Source organism: Sphaeramia orbicularis, chromosome 20, assembly GCF_902148855.1.
Source record: "Sphaeramia orbicularis chromosome 20, fSphaOr1.1, whole genome shotgun sequence".
Lineage (NCBI taxonomy): Eukaryota > Metazoa > Chordata > Actinopteri > Kurtiformes > Apogonidae > Sphaeramia > Sphaeramia orbicularis.
This window is the reverse complement of record NC_043976.1, coordinates 40,948,913-40,967,076: the sequence shown is the minus strand read 5'-3', so window position 1 is coordinate 40,967,076 and position 18,164 is coordinate 40,948,913. Positions and strand designations below refer to the sequence as shown.

The window sequence follows — 18,164 nt, the reverse complement described above, 5'->3', positions numbered from 1 at the left end:
GTATTCTGTTTGGAATTATAATTTAAAACAATGTCTTTTTAAAAAAATTTATTGGTGCTGTAGATTAAAAATGGAACATTGAACCATTTTGTTAAAACAACAGTGAACCAACCTCAGAATCTGTAGTTTACAGTCTGGACTCTGAAGAAAATCACACAACAGCTTCACTCCTGAACCCTTCAGGTCGTTTCCACTCAGATCAAGTTCCCTCAGATGGAATGGATTGGACTTCAGAGCTGAGGCCAGAGAAGAACAGCTGACATCTGACAAACCGCAGTAATCCAATCTGAATAAAGAATAAATGAAATAGATTCAAATCTGTTCATAATCCAGTCAGATGTGTTCAGGTTTTAAATGTTCAGTCCAACATTACTATGTCCTAATCAATGAGTTTGACCTGTAATTAATCGAAAGCTACTTTATAAGTGAACATCTGTGGGAAACGTGAGATCGTATCCAGATACAGCAGATCCGGATACCCAGTCTGAAAACGCCCTCACGGTCTGGATGTGGATTTCAAAAACACCCCCTTTTTGCATCCCACCCCCAGTATTGACAATGATGAAGTCCAGGATCTAGAACCCAAAGCTATTACTACCATAATAACAGAAAACTGGCAACTTCAATTAGTTTTTCAGTTTATTGTAAAAAAAAAAAAAAAAAAAAAAAAAAAGTAAAATTACATGAAAATGTTTTCATTTTCAAACTATCCTTTCACAAAAAATGTGAATGACCTGAACAAATATGAACCTGAAATGTTTGAAGTGCAATTTTAACAACATTATTCCTATTAACTTTTTCCTTAAAATGCTTCATTTTCTCACTTTAAACATTTGTTTTCTATGTTCGATTGTGAATAAAATGTGGGTTCAGAAGGTTTACATTGTATTCTGTTTGGAATTATAATTTAAAACAATGTCTTTTTAAAAAAATTTATTGGTGCTGTAGATTAAAAATGAACATTGAACCATTTTGTTAAAACAACAGTGAACCAACCTCAGAATCTGTAGTTTACAGTCTGGACTCTGAAGAAAATCACACAACAGCTTCGCTCCTGAATCCTTCAGGTCGTTTCCACTCAGATCAAGTTCTTTCAGATGGAATGGATTGGACTTCAGAGCTGAGGCCAGAGAAGAACAGCTGACATCTGACAAACCGCAGTACCTCCAATCTGAATAAAGAATAAATGAAATAGATTCAAATCTGTTAATAATCCAGTCAGATGTGTTCAGCTTTTAAATGTTCAGTCCAACATTACTATGTCCTAATCAATGAGTTTGACCTGTAATTAATCGAAAGATACTTTATAATTGAACATCTGTGGGAAAGGTGAGATCGTATCCAGATACAGCACAGATCCGGATACACAGTCTGAAAACGCCCTCACGGCCTGGATGTGGATTTCAAAAACACCCCCTTTTTGCATCCCACCCCCAGTATTGACAATGATGAAGTCCAGGATCTAGAACCCAAAGCTATTACTACCATAATAACATAAAACTGACAATTTCAATTAGTTTTTCAGTTTATTGTAAAAAAAAAAAAAAAAAAGTAAAATTACATGAAAATGTTTTCATTTTCAAACTATCCTTTCACAAAAAATGTGAATGACCTGAACAAATATGAACCTGAAATGTCTTAAGTGCAATTTTAACAATATTATTCCTATTAATACATGTTTTGTGTCTTTGTAGATCCACTGTGATCTGGAAGTTGTAATCCACATGTGGAAATGACCAACTCAGACACAATATTGGGAAAATTGCACTTATTTTTCTTCATACATTTCAGGTTGTTTGTGGTCGTTGATTTTATTGACATTATTTTCAAGGATACGTTGTAGATGTGAACATTTTCATCATGTAATTGGACTTTTTTCACTCTTCTTCTTGTACTGGTCTGGTCCACTTGAGGTCATATTGGGCTGAATGTGGAACTGAACTAAAATGAGTTTGAAAACTCTGCTCCACATTATATGGCTGTTATTCATAGAAAGGACATTCACTGATGTTGGTTTTTCTTCTGCTGTGCTTTACACTTCATTTCCATTACCTCTCAGGTCACTCTCCAACTGTCTATGGTGAAGCTTCAGTTCTTGATGGTTTTTAACGTTACTGGCTCAAAAAAACACAATGACTTGAAGCTCATTGTCAGTAAAGTGGTCTGAGAGGACATCAGACTTCATCTACAGTGGCTTCACTTTTCTACAACACTATGAACAGCAGCAGGTTCATCTATATCTACAATTACAGTCTTTAGATTTGGACTGAGAGGAGAGGGCGAGGAAGGAGTGGACGCTCAAATTCAGACATTATTTTTTGTCGGATTTCATTTGACTTCAGTGTTAATGAGACAAACCCAATGACTTTAGAAAAACCACAATCAGACTGGTTTTGGTTTTGGTTGATGTTGTCCATGTAGGTCTGAGTAATATGACCAAAAATATTACAAATGATAAACATTTACAAATCAAGTTACACACATGATTATTATGATAAATGTCAAATCCTTATTCATTCCCAATTTAAAGTAAGTAAGTAAGTAAATTTTATTCATAGAGCGCTTTTCACAGACAGAGTCACAAAGTGCTTTACCAATTCAAATCAGAATCAAATGAAGTTTACAGAGACCCAACAGAATCCGCCAGGAGCAAACACTTGTGATTGGTGACAGTGGCGAGGAAAAACTTCCCTTTAACGGGCAGAAACCTCGAGCAGACCCAGACTCCTGAAGAATGGCTGTCTGCCTCGACCAGTTGGGGTTAAAGAGAGAGAGTAAAGGAGGAGAAAAGAGAGAGCGATAGAGATATAGAGAGACTGGGGGAGGGGGAGGGGGAGGGGGGGAGGGGACACATGGAGTACTTTATGATGAATACATAGAGTGTAATCAGTTTGTGGTGGTCCTGGGTCAGGTGGGAGACTTAAAAGCCTGTTTGAACAGGAGGGTTTTGAGGTGTTTTTTAAAGCTCTCTACAGAGTCCATGGACCGTAGGTGTAGAGGCAGGTCATTCCATAGACGTGGTGCCACAGCTTTAAAAGACCTGTCACCGCGTGTGCTGAAACAGGTGCATGGAACCATCAGCAGGTGCTGTCCTGAAGACCTCAAGCTACGAGTCGAGCTGTAGGGCTGGATCAGGGAAGCAATGTATGCAGGGGCCTGGCCATGTAGGGCCCGGAAAGTTAGCACAAGAATTTTGAAATGAAGACGATATAGAACAGGGAGCCAGTGGAGAGATTTAAGGATGGGAGTGATGTGGGTTCTCCTGTTTGTGCGGGTCAGGAGCCTGGCAGCAGAGTTCTGGACAAACTGTAGACGGGCCAGCTCCTTCTTGTTTAAGAATGTAAACAGGCTGTTGCAGTAGTCTAAGCGAGAAGATACGAAAGCGTGAACGATCATCTCGAGCTCATTGATGGACACCATAGATCTGAGTTTGGAGATGTTGCATAATTGGAAGAAACAGTTTTTGACTAGGTGTTTGGAGTAGAATTCTAAAGACATGTCCTGGTCAAAGATGACACCCAGATTCCTCAGTTTGGTCTTTACCGAGGAACTCAGGTCTCCAAGGTGATGTTTGATCCCTGGGATTGCACTGTCCGGGGCAATAATGAGGGTCTCTGTTTTGCTGGAGTTCAGCTGGAGGCTGTTATCATTTAGCCACTGCTTCAGCTCTGACAAGCAGTTGATTAAGGAACTCAGTTTGTGGGGCTCAGAGGAGTTAAAGGAGCAGTATATCTGGATGTCATCCGCGAATAGATGATAGGAGACATCACTATACTGTCGGATAATGTGGCCAAGTGTGAGGACATAGAGTAAGAATAGGACTGGTCCCAGGACAGAGCCTTGGGGCACACCACACAGTAGATCCGCTGAGTCAGATTGGAAGTTGTTTATTGACACAGTGAAGCTTCTGCCAGTCAGGTAAGAGGAGAACCAGTCTAGCACAGGACCTGACATCCCTACCAGGTCCCTCAGTCTCTCAGTCATTATGGTATGGTCCACTGTGTCAAAGGCCGAGGAGAGATCTAGCAGGACCAAGACCGTGGATTTCCCGGAGTCGGCCGCCATCAGGATGTCACTAGACACTTTTAATAGTGCAGTTTCTGTTGAGTGGCATTGTCTAAACCCAGACTGAAAAGTGTCATAGATCTGGTGTGTCTCCAGAAAAGCTGTAAGTTGTTTAGACACTGCCTTCTCAAGGATTTTGGCCAATAAGGGGAGCTTTGAAATGGGCCTGTAGCTTTTGAAGTCTGTGGGGTCCAGTGTGGTTTTCTTTAGTTTTGGTTCTATGATGGCCTGTTTGAAGGAGCTGGGAAACAAACCAGTTGCGAGCGACAGGTTAAAAAACTTTGTGACCCATGGTCCAATAGTGTCAAAGACACTGACAAGGAGCTTATGGGGGAGGATGTCTGCAGAGTTGGAGGAGGGTTTCGTTTTGGATAAAAGTGCTGAGATGTCCTCCAGTGTCACAGGGTCGAAAGAGGACCAGGTTTGAAGAGGGGGATCAGCTCGGGTCAGACGGCCAGAGGGTGGTGGGATATTGTGTTTAATATCCCTGATCTTGTCTGTGAAGAAGTTTAGGAAGTCATTGCTGTCAGCTTTACAGAGCACAGGGGCAGCAGGGACAGCAGGGGACAGAGGTCGCGTTAACCGAAAATATTCCGTCATTGACAGATTTTTTTTTAAAATGACGGAAAATTCTGAAGGCCGTCTGTCATTTTGACAGATTCAAATACTGAGGGTAATCTACTGTTAACCTCTCCTGCTCGGCTCGTCCGACCGTAGTCAGCGAGCACAGGGCAGATTTCCTCCAGGGCCGATGTCGGGTTAACTCCCTTGCCAGTAGTGGAAGACAGCAGCTTTTATTTATGCACAGTATATCGATGTTTGTACACTTTTTCCTTCTGTCCTCTGACACACTCATACTCAAAACTGCCGCTCCCTCACCTTGCTCGACTACTCACACCATACGCACACGCACGCGCCACACACCGCTCTCGCACTTAAAGGAACACACACACACACCAGTCTCATACTACCAAAGAAAGTTTTCACACAACACTGTGAACAGAACCTGTTTGCAGAATCGCTGGTCTGTCTGTCTCTTAACAAGGCATCAAACATTCCATAACAGCATCCACCTGTATAGAACCAACAGCACCACTGTTCACAACTACACTGAATACAACAGCGGTACTGCAGTCACATGACTCACCCTTAGTCCACCTGTAGTAGACCCCCTGTCCAATTGGTGCCAGTGTGAACATTAATCAGTCAGTGTCCAGTCTTGGGTCGTTGTTTAGCTGACTTTAGCCAAAATTAGATGCTACTTTGCTAGCGCAAACTGTGAAGACAGCTGAGTCTCCTTAGTTATCTTAGAAAGCCTAGTTAAATCCGATGTCATTAATAAACGCGGTGAAAAAAGAGGGACGGATGCGGTGGAGGATGACGGAAAAGCAAGGAATACGCCAGTGGCATTTGGTGTGCTATATGTACGCATTTTCTACCTTTCATGTGTTATTTGATGGCATGTCAATTTGTGCGTAGATCTCTGGTTCATATAACCTGAACCCTAACCCTCAGTGCAAAACAAACCAATTAAAAGTGGCGTATATAATTATGCGAGTCGTGATATCACGTTGGTTTATCAGCCAGCAGCAACTACAGTTGCTGCATCATTGAAATGTTTTTGAACATTAAATACTACTAAATATATCTCTTTATCATTAAAAAATAAAAATTTGAAATGACGAATAATAATATGTTATGACGGAATTTTTACGACCCTGTCCGTCAAAATGACGGACAATAAAAATGTCTAGTGCAACCTCTGGCAGGGGACACAATGGACTCGACTGTGTCAAAGATTACTTTGGGGTTTTTCTTGTTTGTGGCTATGAGTTTGTGGAAGCAGCTGGATCTTGCCTCCTTAATCATTTTATTTAAGGAGGTTATGAGATCTTTAAGATGTAATCTGTGTACCTCCAACTGGGTTGCTTTCCAAAGACGCTCAGTTTTGCGACATGTTCTCCTTAACTTTAAAATGTTTTCATTTATCCAGGGACAAGACCACTTACGAGTGACATTGGTTTTCAAGGGAGCCACCTGGTCAAGAATAGAGCTGCAGTGTGTGGCAAAGCACTGGATAAACGCATCAACATCGGGACACTCATTAAGAAGACTAGGGTTAAACAGGGCACGGAAATCCTGGGCTGTGGACTCTGTAATGATCCTCCTCTTGGCCCTTCTAGGTGCAGGCTTGGGCTCAAGAGGCACACATAAGTCAAAAAGCACACCACAATGGTCACTTAAGTGGACATCCTCAACACACACATTTGTGATGTGTAAACCCAGTGAGAATACCAGGTCCAGGGTATGTCCTTTCTTGTGGGTGGGGCCAGATACATGTTGTTTGAGGTTAAAAGTGTCAGTCATGGCTAAAAGTTCCATTGCTGGGCTGGATGAATCGTTGTCGATGTGCAGATTGAAATCCCCAAGAATTAAAACCTTCTCCAGTTTTGTTATTGATGTAAGGAAATCACTAAAATCGTTTAAGAAGGCACCAGCAGGGCCAGGGGGACGGTAGATTAAGAAACAGTAAAACACACTGGACGAGCCAATCTGGATCATTTGTGACTCAAATGAGGGAAAGTCATCGGTGCTCATCCCCCTGCATGTGTATTTGTCTTGGTGCACTACAGCAAGGCCACCGCCCCGGCGACAGGGGCGGGGCTGACCAACAGCAGAGCAGCCAGGAGGGCACAGTTCATTTAAATGAATGAACTCCCCATCCCTTTGCCATGTCTCCGTCAGGAATAATGCATCCAAGTTCCTGTTGGTAAAAAGCTCATTTAGGGAGAAGGATTTATTGGCAATGGAACATGCATTTAGTAATCCAAACCGGCTAGGTGGTGGTGACATCATGGTGTTCATGTCCGCTGTGTGTAATGGGATTTGTCTCAACCACCAACAATGCCTTTTAGCAGAGTGAAACCCCATACAAGACCTGGATATGACAGGAATGGGGAAGAGCAAGGCAGAGGTGTAGGCTGCTGGTGATGGGGAAGGAGAAGAGGAATTCACTGCGGTGGTTAGTTGACAGGTGGACAGTGAGGGCCTGGGAGAGGAGGAGAGATCATTTGGGGTGTTATTTATTCTCACTACAGATTTTACAGGAGACTCTGAACGTGGTGATATTAGATGTGACCAGCAGGGGGAGCAGGTGACCGCAGCAGAAGAGGGAGAGCATTGTCACATAGGTGTGGGTGTGGTTTTAGTCAGGACAGCGTGTTGGATGTTTTGAGCCAAGACCGTGCTGCCTAGTCTAGAGGGGTGGACACCATCAGGCTTGTAAAAGGAGGAGCGGTTCCAGAACAGATTAAAGTTATCAATAAAACTGAAGCCGTTCAGAGCAGAGGCGGACTGGAGCCAGGTGTTCAGGCTGAGGAGGCGGCTGAACCGGCCCACACCACGGGCAAAGGAGGGGAGGGGCCCGGAAATGAAAACAGCCTTCCCGGATCTTTTCAGTTTATCAAAGAGGTTTTTAAAATGAACCTTTGACACTTCGGACTGTTGAAGAGAAGTGTCATTAAAGCCCACGTGAACTATGATCCGGGTAACGGTGGACGGCAGTGAGAGCAGCAGCTGAGGCAGTTCATGGAGGATGGAGGCGACGGTGGAACCAGGAAAACACCTGGTTATGGCATTAAAGAAACGGATGTGACGGATGATGGAGTCCCTGAGGATAGCGGTGGTTGGAGGGAAAAGTGGTCGAGGAGACGGTGTTGAGGGTGAAGGGTTACTGGTCTCTCTAGGTGGACATTCCACGGGTGGACCGTCGGAGTGACGGCGGACGGCCTCTCGGAGAAGGCGGCGCCGGGCAGAGGAGCGGACCGAGGAGCGGGGACCCTGGGACGGGAGCTTCACAGTAGGACCGGCTTTAGGACCGTCCCCCTTAACCAGCTCGGTGGCAGCCACGGAGTCAGCAGGAGCCGGTTCCCGGACAGACCCAGGTGGGGTGGGGGGCATACTAGCCGCAGCGGGGGGAGCCGGAGCGGCCTCCACGGACAGGACGCAGAAGCGGTTTGATGTGCTGATGGTCGGCGGTGGTGAGTCTTTGCTCGTGTTCTTTTTGCGGCCACGAATCACTACTTCAGACCAGGGTGTAGAACATGGGGGACGAGGACAGGCAGAGGAAGGATCCCATAACACTGTGTCATCACAGGAGGCTTTGGGCTTCTCTGCGCTTTTCAGAAACAGACTGGACAGTGTGGGAAGGCGGCTGGAGAAACCACAGAGCTGGGCATTTTTCTCCGCGAGTTCTGCGGAGAGGTGCAGTATTTCCTCTTTGAGATCCGCGATCGTTTGGTAAGCCTTTACCAGGGTTTTGTTGGCTTGGACGAGAGGACTATCTCCGGCTGATGAGGATGACGCCATGGTGGTAACAGCGAGATACCGGGGCAGAGAGCGGGAAGCGGTGGGTGACAGCCACAGGTAAGGATCCACTGACAATACTTACCTGCCCTGATGGAGGTTTGGGTTGATGGCGTCAAGTTAAAAAGACACAGTTAAGGGATTAGGTTCAAGTGAGTAAGCGTTGAAAGGTAAGAAATAAATAGTTAAAAGGCTGAATTTCTAAGAGTAGATCCGCCGGCGGTTTGACAGACGCCACGCATGCGCAGAGAAAGTATGATTCTTAGTCCTGAGTTAAAAATGAACACACTTGATGGTTATTTGTATGATAATTTAAATAATGAATAAAAATAGAAATATAATAATAATGATGTCATAAGATTGAATGACATAAAATAAATAACTGAAAAAACATGAAAGCAACACAGCGTTAGAGATAAAAACATCTTCAAATACACAAAGACACACAACACAGCTGCTATAACACTATGTCAGAGCAGAATGGGACAACATTCATGTCCCCAAACTCCATCCACTGGTGTCCTCAGTTACAGACTGTTGTTAAAGAAGAGGAGATGGTCCACAGTGGGAAACATGGACCTGGAACAACTTTACACACACGTCTGACTGACATCAAGGTCAATATTACATTTGGAACTTTTTCCTTAAAATGCTTCATTTTCTCACTTTAAACATTTATTTTCTATGTTCGATTGTGAATAAAATGTGGGTTCAGAAGGTTTACACTGTATTCTGTTTGGAATTGCGTTTAAAACAATGTCTTTTTAAAAAAAGTTATTGGGGCTGTGGATTAAAAATGGAACATTGAACCATTTTGTTAAAACAACAGTGAACCAACCTCAGAATCTGTAGTTTACAGTCTGGACTCTGAAGAAAATCACACAACAGCTTCACTCCTGAATCCCTTCAGGTCGTTTCCTCCAGATCAAGTTCCGTCAGATGGAATGGATTGGACTTCAGAGCTGAGGCCAGAGAAGAACAGCTGACATCTGACAAACGCAGTCCCTCAATCTGAATAAAGAATAAATGAAATAGATTCAAATCTGTTCATAATCCAGTCAGATGTGTTCAGGTTTTAAATGTTCAGTCCAACATTACTATGTCCTAATCAATGAGTTTGACCTGTAATTAATCGAAAGATACTTTGTAATTGAACATCTGTGGGAAAGGTGAGATCGATACAGCACAGATCCGGATACCCAGTCTGAAAACGCCCTCACAGTCTGGATGTGGATTTCAAAAACACCCCCTTTTTGCATCCCACCCCCAGTATTAACAATGATGAAGTCCAGGATCTAGAACCCAAAGCTATTACTACCATAATAACAGAAAACTGACAACTTCAATTAGTTTTTCAGTTTATTGTAAAAAAAAAAAAAAAAAAAAGTAAAATTACATGAAAATGTTTTCATTTTCAAACTATCCTTTCACAAAAAATGTGAATGACCTGAACAAATATGAACCTGAAATGTCTGAAGTGCAATTTTAACAATATTATTCCTATTAATACATGTTTTGTGTCTTTGTAGATCCACTGTGATCTGGAAGTTGTAATGCACATGTGGAAATGACCAACTCAGACACAATATTGGGAAAATTGCACTTATTTTTCTTCATACATTTCAGGTTGTTTGTGGTTGTTGATTTTATTGACATTATTTTCAAGGATACGTTGTAGATGTGAACATTTTCATCATGTAATTGGACTTTTTTCACTCTTCTTCTTGTACTGGTCTGGTCCACTTGAGATCATATTGGGCTGAATGTGGAACTGAACTAAAATGAGTTTGAAAACTCTGCTCCACATTATGTGGCTGTTATTCATAGAAAGGACATTCACTGATGTTGGTTTTTCTTCTGCTGTGTTTTACACTTCATTTCCATTACCTCTCAGGTCACTCTCCAACTGTCTATGGTGAAGCTTCAGTTCTTGATGGTTTTTAACGTTACTGGCTCAAAAAAACACAATGACTTGAAGCTCATTGTCAGTAAAGTGGTCTGAGAGGACATCAGACTTCATCTACAGTGGCTTCACTTTTCTACAACACTATGAACAGCAGCAGGTTCATCTATATCTACAATTACAGTCTTTAGATTTGGACTGAGAGGAGAGGGCGAGGAAGGAGTGGACGCTCAAATTCAGACATTATTTTTTGTTGGATTTCATTTGACTTCAGTGTTAATGAGACAAACCCAATGACTTTAGAAAAACCACAATCAGACTGGATTTGGTTTTGGTTGATGTTGTCCATGTAGGTCTGAGTAATATGACCAAAAATATTACAAATGATAAACATTTACAAATCAAGTTACACACATGATTATTATGATAAATGTCAAATCCTTATTCATTCCCAATTTAAAGTATGATTCTTAGTCCTAAGTTAAAAATGAACACACTTGATGGTTATTTGTATGATAATTTAAATAATGAATAAAAATAGAAACATAATAACAATGATGTCATAAGATGGAATGACATAAAATAAATAACTGAAAAAACATGAAAGCAACACAGCGTTAGAGACAAAAACATCTTCAAATACACAAAGACACACAACACAGCTGCTATAACACTATATCAGAGCAGAATGGGACAACATTCATGTCCCCAAACTCCATCCACTGGTGTCCTCAGTTACAGACTGTTGTTAAAGAAGAGGAGATGGTCCACAGTGGGAAACATGGACCTGGAACAACTTTACACACACGTCTGACTGACATCAAGGTCAATATTACATTTGGAACTTTTTCCTTAAAATGCTTCATTTTCTCACTTTAAACATTTATTTTCTATGTTCGATTGTGAATAAAATGTGGGTTCAGAAGGTTTACACTGTATTCTGTTTGGAATTATGTTTAAAACAATGTCTTTTTAAAAAAATTATTGGGGCTGTAGATTAAAAATGGAACATTGAACCATTTTGTTAAAACAACAGTGAACCAACCTCAGAATCTGTAGTTTACAGTCTGGACTCTGAAGAAAATCACACAACAGCTTCACTCCTGAATCCTTCAGGTCGTTTCCACTCAGATCAAGTTCCGTCAGATGGAATGGATTGGACTTCAGAGCTGAGGCCAGAGAAGAACAGCTGACATCTGACAAACCGCAGCCCCTCAATCTGAATAAAGAATAAATGAAATAGATTCAAATCTGTTCATAATCCAGTCAGATGTGTTCAGGTTTTAAATGTTCAGTCCAACATTACTATGTCCTAATCAATGAGTTTTGTTTTGTTTTGTTTTTTTCCAGCTTTTTTTATTGGGTTTTGCAGGTGTATACAAATGTCTCAGAAAAATTACAGAGATAATTATACATTTTACATTTTCCTTAAGAAAAACAAAAGACCAAGACAGTGATTACTGAAATATTAATGTATACCCAAACAGCTCTTATAATACTAGAACCACAATAAAATAAATAAATAAATAAATTTTAAAAAAAAATAGTAAACAAACAAGCAAACAAACAAACAAAGGTAAGACTAGGACAGAATCAGCAACAAAAAACAAACAAACAAAAAAGAAACACCATCACATCAGTCAGGTATTAATAGGCTACAATCAGCACATCGCAGGTCTGAGCAGTGACACATAATTCTCCTAACACCAGCAGTAGCATAAACAAAGACAATCTTTGTGTCAATCAGGGGTGAGTGAAAGATCTGTCTTCTTGACCAATCGAAGAAATGGGTCCCATAGTTTTCCAAATTTACTGGAGCAGCCAATTAAAGAGTCTGATTTTTTCCAGTTTAAGAAAATAAAGAGTATCTCTAATCCAATGGGTATAATGGGGAGGTGTTGTTGATTTCCAATTAATTACAATTAATCTTCTAGCTGACAGAGTAGCAAAAGCAAGTATATCCCCTTTGAACTTAGAGAGGTAAGGGGGAGAGACTCCAAATAATGCGCACAGGGCATTTGGCTTTATTTTCTCCCCAACTACCTCTGACAAAGTATTGAAGATTTCAGTCCAATAATTGTACAGAGAAGGACAATGCCAGAGCATGTGCATTAAGTTTGCAGGAGATTGTTGACACCTATCACAGGTTGGAGATACACCATCATAAATCTTAGCCAGTCGCTCCTTAGTATAATATGTACGGTGTACAATTTTGCACTGAATAAGACAATGTCTTGCGCAAATAGAAGACTTATGTACCTGTCTTAAAATCTCTGCCCAGACTTCATCTGACAGTGCCACCTCCAGGTCCTCCTCCCAAAGCGATTTTATTAAGCCTAAGGGCTCTGGGCGTAAAAGATTAATTTGATTATAAATATACAAGATAGAGCCTTTAAAAGTAGGGATTGGTGTCAGGAAGCCATCCAAGGCTGAGTCAGGGGGAAGATTTGGAAAGCTAGGAAATGTGTTATGAACAAAGCTGCGGACTTGTAAATATCTAAAGAAATGATGTTTTGGGAGTGAGAATTTATCTGAAAGTTGCTGAAAAGAGGCAAAGATGTTATCAATATATAGGTCTTTAAAGTTACAAATACCAAACTTTGTCCACTTTAAGAAAACACTGTCTATGAGGGAAGGGGCAAAAGCATGGTTAGCTGCTAGTGGTGCATAAATTGAAAATGTCTGTAGGCCAAAGTGGCGCCTAAACTGGACCCAGATTCTAAGTGAGGACTTAATCACATTTTTGGTATAAGGAGATGTGGAGGAGTGGATAGGGATCAATGAGTTTGACCTGTAATTAATCGAAAGATACTTTATAATTGAACATCTGTGGGAAAGGTGAGATCGATACAGCTCAGATCCGGATACCCAGTCTGAAAACGCCCTCAGGGTCTGGATGTGGATTTCAAAAACACCCCCTTTTTGCATCCCACCCCCAGTATTGACAATGATGAAGTCCAGGATCTAGAACCCAAAGCTATTACTACCATAATAACATAAAACTGAATAACTTCAATTAGTTTTTCAGTTTATTGTAAAAAAAATAAAAATAAAAAAATAGTAAAATTACATGAAAATGTTTTCATTTTCAAACTGTCCTTTCACAAAAAATGTGAATGACCTGAACAAATATGAACCTGAAATGTCTGAAGTGCAATTTTAACAATATTATTCCTATTAATACATGTTTTGTGTCTTTGTAGATCCACTGTGATCTGGAAGTTGTAATGCACATGTGGAAATGATCAACTCAGACACAGTTTTGGGAAAATTGCACTTATTTTTCTTCATACATTTCAGGTTGTTTGTGGTTGTTGATTTTATTGACATTATTTTCAAGGATACGTTGTAGATGTGAACATTTTCATCATGTAATTGGACTTTTTTCACTCTTCTTCTTGTACTGGTCTGGTCCACTTGAGATCATATTGGGCTGAATGTGGAACTGAACTAAAATGAGTTTGAAAACTCTGCTCCACATTATGTGGCTGTTATTCATAGAAAGGACATTCACTGATGTTGGTTTTTCTTCTGCTGTGCTTTACACTTCATTTCCATTACCTCTCAGGTCACTCTCCAACTGTCTATGGTGAAGCTTCAGTTCTTGATGGTTTTTAACGTTACTGGCTCAAAAAAACACAATGACTTGAAGCTCATTGTCAGTAAAGTGGTCTGAGAGGACATCAGACTTCATCTACAGTGGCTTCACTTTTCTACAACACTATGAACAGCAGCAGGTTCATCTATATCTACAATTACAGTCTTTAGATTTGGACTGAGAGGAGAGGGCGAGGAAGGAGTGGACGCTCAAATTCAGACATTATTTTTTGTCGGATTTCATTTGACTTCAGTGTTAATGACACAAACCCAATGACTTTATAAAAACCACAATCAGACTGGTTTTGGTTTTGGTTGATGTTGTCCATGTAGGTCTGAGTAATATGACCAAAAATATTACAAATGATAAACATTTACAAATCAAGTTACACACATGATTATTATGATAAATGTCAAATCCTTATTCATTCCCAATTTAAAGTATGATTTCTGGTCCTGAGTTAAAAATTAACACACTTGATGGTTATTTGTGGTTTTAAATGATGAATAAAAATAGAAATATAATAATAATGATGTAATAAGATCGAATGACATAAAATAAATAACTGAAAAAGCATGAAAGTAACACAATGTCTAAGACAAAAACATCTTCAAATACACAAAGACACACAACACAGCTGCTATAACACTATATCAGAGCAGAATGGGACAACATTCATGTCCCCAAACTCCATCCACTGGTGTCCTCAGTTACAGACTGTTGTTAAAGAAGAGGAGATGGTCCACAGTGGGAAACATGGACCTGGAACAACTTTACACACACGTCTGACTGACATCAAGGTCAATATTACATTTGGAATTTTTTCCTTAAACTGGTTAATTTTCTCACTTTAAACATTTGTTTTCTATGTTCGATTGTGAATAAAATGTGGGTTCAGAAGGTTTACATTGTATTCTGTTTGGAATTATGTTTAAAACAATGTCTTTTTAAAAAAAATTTATTGGTGCAGTAGATTAAAAATGAACATTGAACCATTTTGTTAAAACAACAGTGAACCAACCTCAGAATCTGTAGTTTACAGTCTGGACTCTGAAGAAAATCACACAACAGCTTCGCTCTTGAACCCTTCAGGTCGTTTTCACTCAGATCAAGTTCCGTCAGATGGAATGGATTGGACTTCAGAGCTGAGGCCAGAGAAGAACAGCTGACATCTGACAAACGGCAGTAATCCAATCTGAATAAAGAATAAATGAAATAGATTCAAATCTGTTCATAATCCAGTCAGATGTGTTCAGGTTTTAAATGTTCAGTCCAACATTACTATGTCCTAATCAATGAGTTTGACCTGTCATTAATCGAAAGATACTTTGTAATTGAACATCTGTGGGAAAGGTGAGATCGTATCCAGATACAGCACAGATCCGGATACCCAGTCTGAAAACGCCCTCACGGTTTGGATGTGGATTTCAAAAACACCCCCTTTTTGCATCCCACCCCCAGTATTGACAATGATGAAGTCCAGGATCTAGAACCCAAAGCTATTACTACCATAATAACATAAAACTGGCAACTTCAATTAGTTTTTCAGTTTATTGTAAAAAAAAAAAAAAAAAAAAAAAGTAAAATTACATGAAAATGTTTTCATTTTCAAACTATCCTTTCACAAAAAATGTGAATGACCTGAACAAATATGAACCTGAAATGTCTGAAGTGGAATTTTAACAATATTATTCCTATTAATACATGTTTTGTGTCTTTGTAGATCCACTGTGATCTGGAAGTTGTAATGCACATGTGGAAATGATCAACTCAGACACAATATTGGGAAAATTGCACTTATTTTTCTTCATACATTTCAGGTTGTTTGTGGTCGTTGATTTTATTGACATTATTTTCAAGGATACGTTGTAGATGTGAACATTTTCATCATGTAATTGGACTTTTTTCACTCTTCTTCTTGTACTGGTCTGGTCCACTTGAGATCATATTGGGCTGAATGTGGAACTGAACTAAAATGAGTTTGAAAACTCTGCTCCACATTATGTGGCTGTTATTCATAGAAAGGACATTCACTGATGTTGGTTTTTCTTCTGCTGTGCTTTACACTTCATTTCCATTACCTCTCAGGTCACTCTCCAACTGTCTATGGTGAAGCTTCAGTTCTTGATGGTTTTTAACGTTACTGGCTCAAAAAAACACAATGACTTGAAGCTCATTGTCAGTAAAGTGGTCTGAGAGGACATCAGACTTCATCTACAGTGGCTTCACTTTTCTACAACACTATGAACAGCAGCAGGTTCATCTATATCTACAATTACAGTCTTTAGATTTGGACTGAGAGGAGAGGGCGAGGAAGGAGTGGACGCTCAAATTCAGACATTATTTTTTGTCGGATTTCATTTGACTTCAGTGTTAATGAGACAAACCCAATGACTTTAGAAAAACCACAATCAGACTGGTTTTGGTTTTGGTTGATGTTGTCCATGTAGGTCTGGGTAATATGACCAAAAATATTACAAATGATAAACATTTACAAATCAAGTTACACACATGATTATTATGATAAATGTCAAATCCTTATTCATTCCCAATTTAAAGTAGAATTTTTAGTCATGAGTTAAAAATGAAGACACTTGATGGTTATTTGTGGTTTTAAATGATGGATAAAAATATAAATGTAATAAAAATGATGCGGTAAAATGAAACGGCATAAAATCAATAACTGAAAAAACATGAAAGTAACACAGCGTTAAAGACAAAAACATCTTCAAATACACAAAGACACACAACACAGCTGCTATAACACTATATCAGAGCAGAATGGGACAACATTCATGTCCCCAAACTCCATCCACTGGTGTCCTCAGTTACAGACTGTTGTTAAAGAAGAGGAGATGGTCCACAGTGGGAAACATGGACCTGGAACAACTTTACACACACGTCTGACTGACATCAAGGTCAATATTACATTTGGAACTTTTTCCTTAAAATGCTTCATTTTCTCACTTTAAACATTTATTTTCTATGTTCGATTGTGAATAAAATGTGGGTTCAGAAGGTTTACACTGTATTCTGTTTGGAATTACGTTTAAAACAATGTCTTTTTAAAAAAATTATTGGGGCTGTGGATTAAAAATGGAACATTGAACCATTTTGTTAAAACAACAGTGAACCAACCTCAGAATCTGTAGTTTACAGTCTGGACTCTGAAGAAAATCACACAACAGCTTCACTCCTGAACCCTTCAGGTCGTTTCCTCCCAGATCAAGTTCCGTCAGATGGAATGGATTGGACTTCAGAGCTGAGGCCAGAGAAGAACAGCTGACATCTGACAAACCGCAGCCCCTCAATCTGAATAAAGAATAAATGAAATAGATTCAAATCTGTTCATAATCCAGTCAGATGTGTTCAGGTTTTAAATGTTCAGTCCAACATTACTATGTCCTAATCAATGAGTTTGACCTGTAATTAATCGAAAGATACTTTATAATTGAACATCTGTGGGAAAGGTGAGATCGTATCCAGATACAGCACAGATCCGGATACCCAGTCTGAAAACGCCCTCACGGTCTGGATGTGGATTTCAAAAACACCCCCTTTTTGCATCCCACCCCCAGTATTGACAATGATGAAGTCCAGGATCTAGAACCCAAAGCTATTACTACCATAATAACATAAAACTGACAACTTCAATTAGTTTTTCAGTTTATTGTAAAAAAAAAAAAAAAAAAAAAAAAAGTAAAATTACATGAAATGTTTTCATTTTCAAACTATCCTTTCACAAAAAATGTGAATGACCTGAACAAATATGAACCTGAAATGTCTGAAGTGCAATTTTAACAATATTATTCCTATTAATACATGTTTTGTGTCTTTGTAGATCCACTGTGATCTGGAAGTTGTAATGCACATGTGGAAATGATCAACTCAGACACAATATTGGGAAAATTGCACTTATTTTTCTTCATACATTTCAGGTTGTTTGTGGTTGTTGATTTTATCAACATTATTTTCAAGGATACGTTGTAGATGTGAACATTTTCATCATGTAATTGGACTTTTTTCACTCTTCTTCTTGTACTGGTCTGGTCCACTTGAGATCATATTGGGCTGAATGTGGAACTGAACTAAAATGAGTTTGAAAACTCTGCTCCACATTATGTGGCTGTTATTCATAGAAAGGACATTCACTGATGTTGGTTTTTCTTCTGCTGTGCTTTACACTTCATTTCCATTACCTCTCAGGTCACTCTCCAACTGTCTATGGTGAAG

General features: G+C 39.7%; 1 protein-coding gene across 1 annotated transcript in view; it reads right to left on the bottom strand.

The window, feature by feature from the left end:
* The window catches only part of LOC115411288 (protein NLRC5-like), a 92,026-nt gene that overhangs the window by 24,784 nt on the left and 49,078 nt on the right, over positions 1–18,164 (bottom strand). The window contains exons 13-16 of the mRNA XM_030123364.1: positions 17,070–17,243; positions 14,953–15,126; positions 11,379–11,552; positions 113–286 (exon numbers count right to left, since the gene is read on the bottom strand). Coding sequence (XP_029979224.1) covers positions 113–286; positions 11,379–11,552; positions 14,953–15,126; positions 17,070–17,243 — 696 coding nt within the window. The remainder of the gene's footprint in view (positions 1–112; positions 287–11,378; positions 11,553–14,952; positions 15,127–17,069; positions 17,244–18,164) is intronic.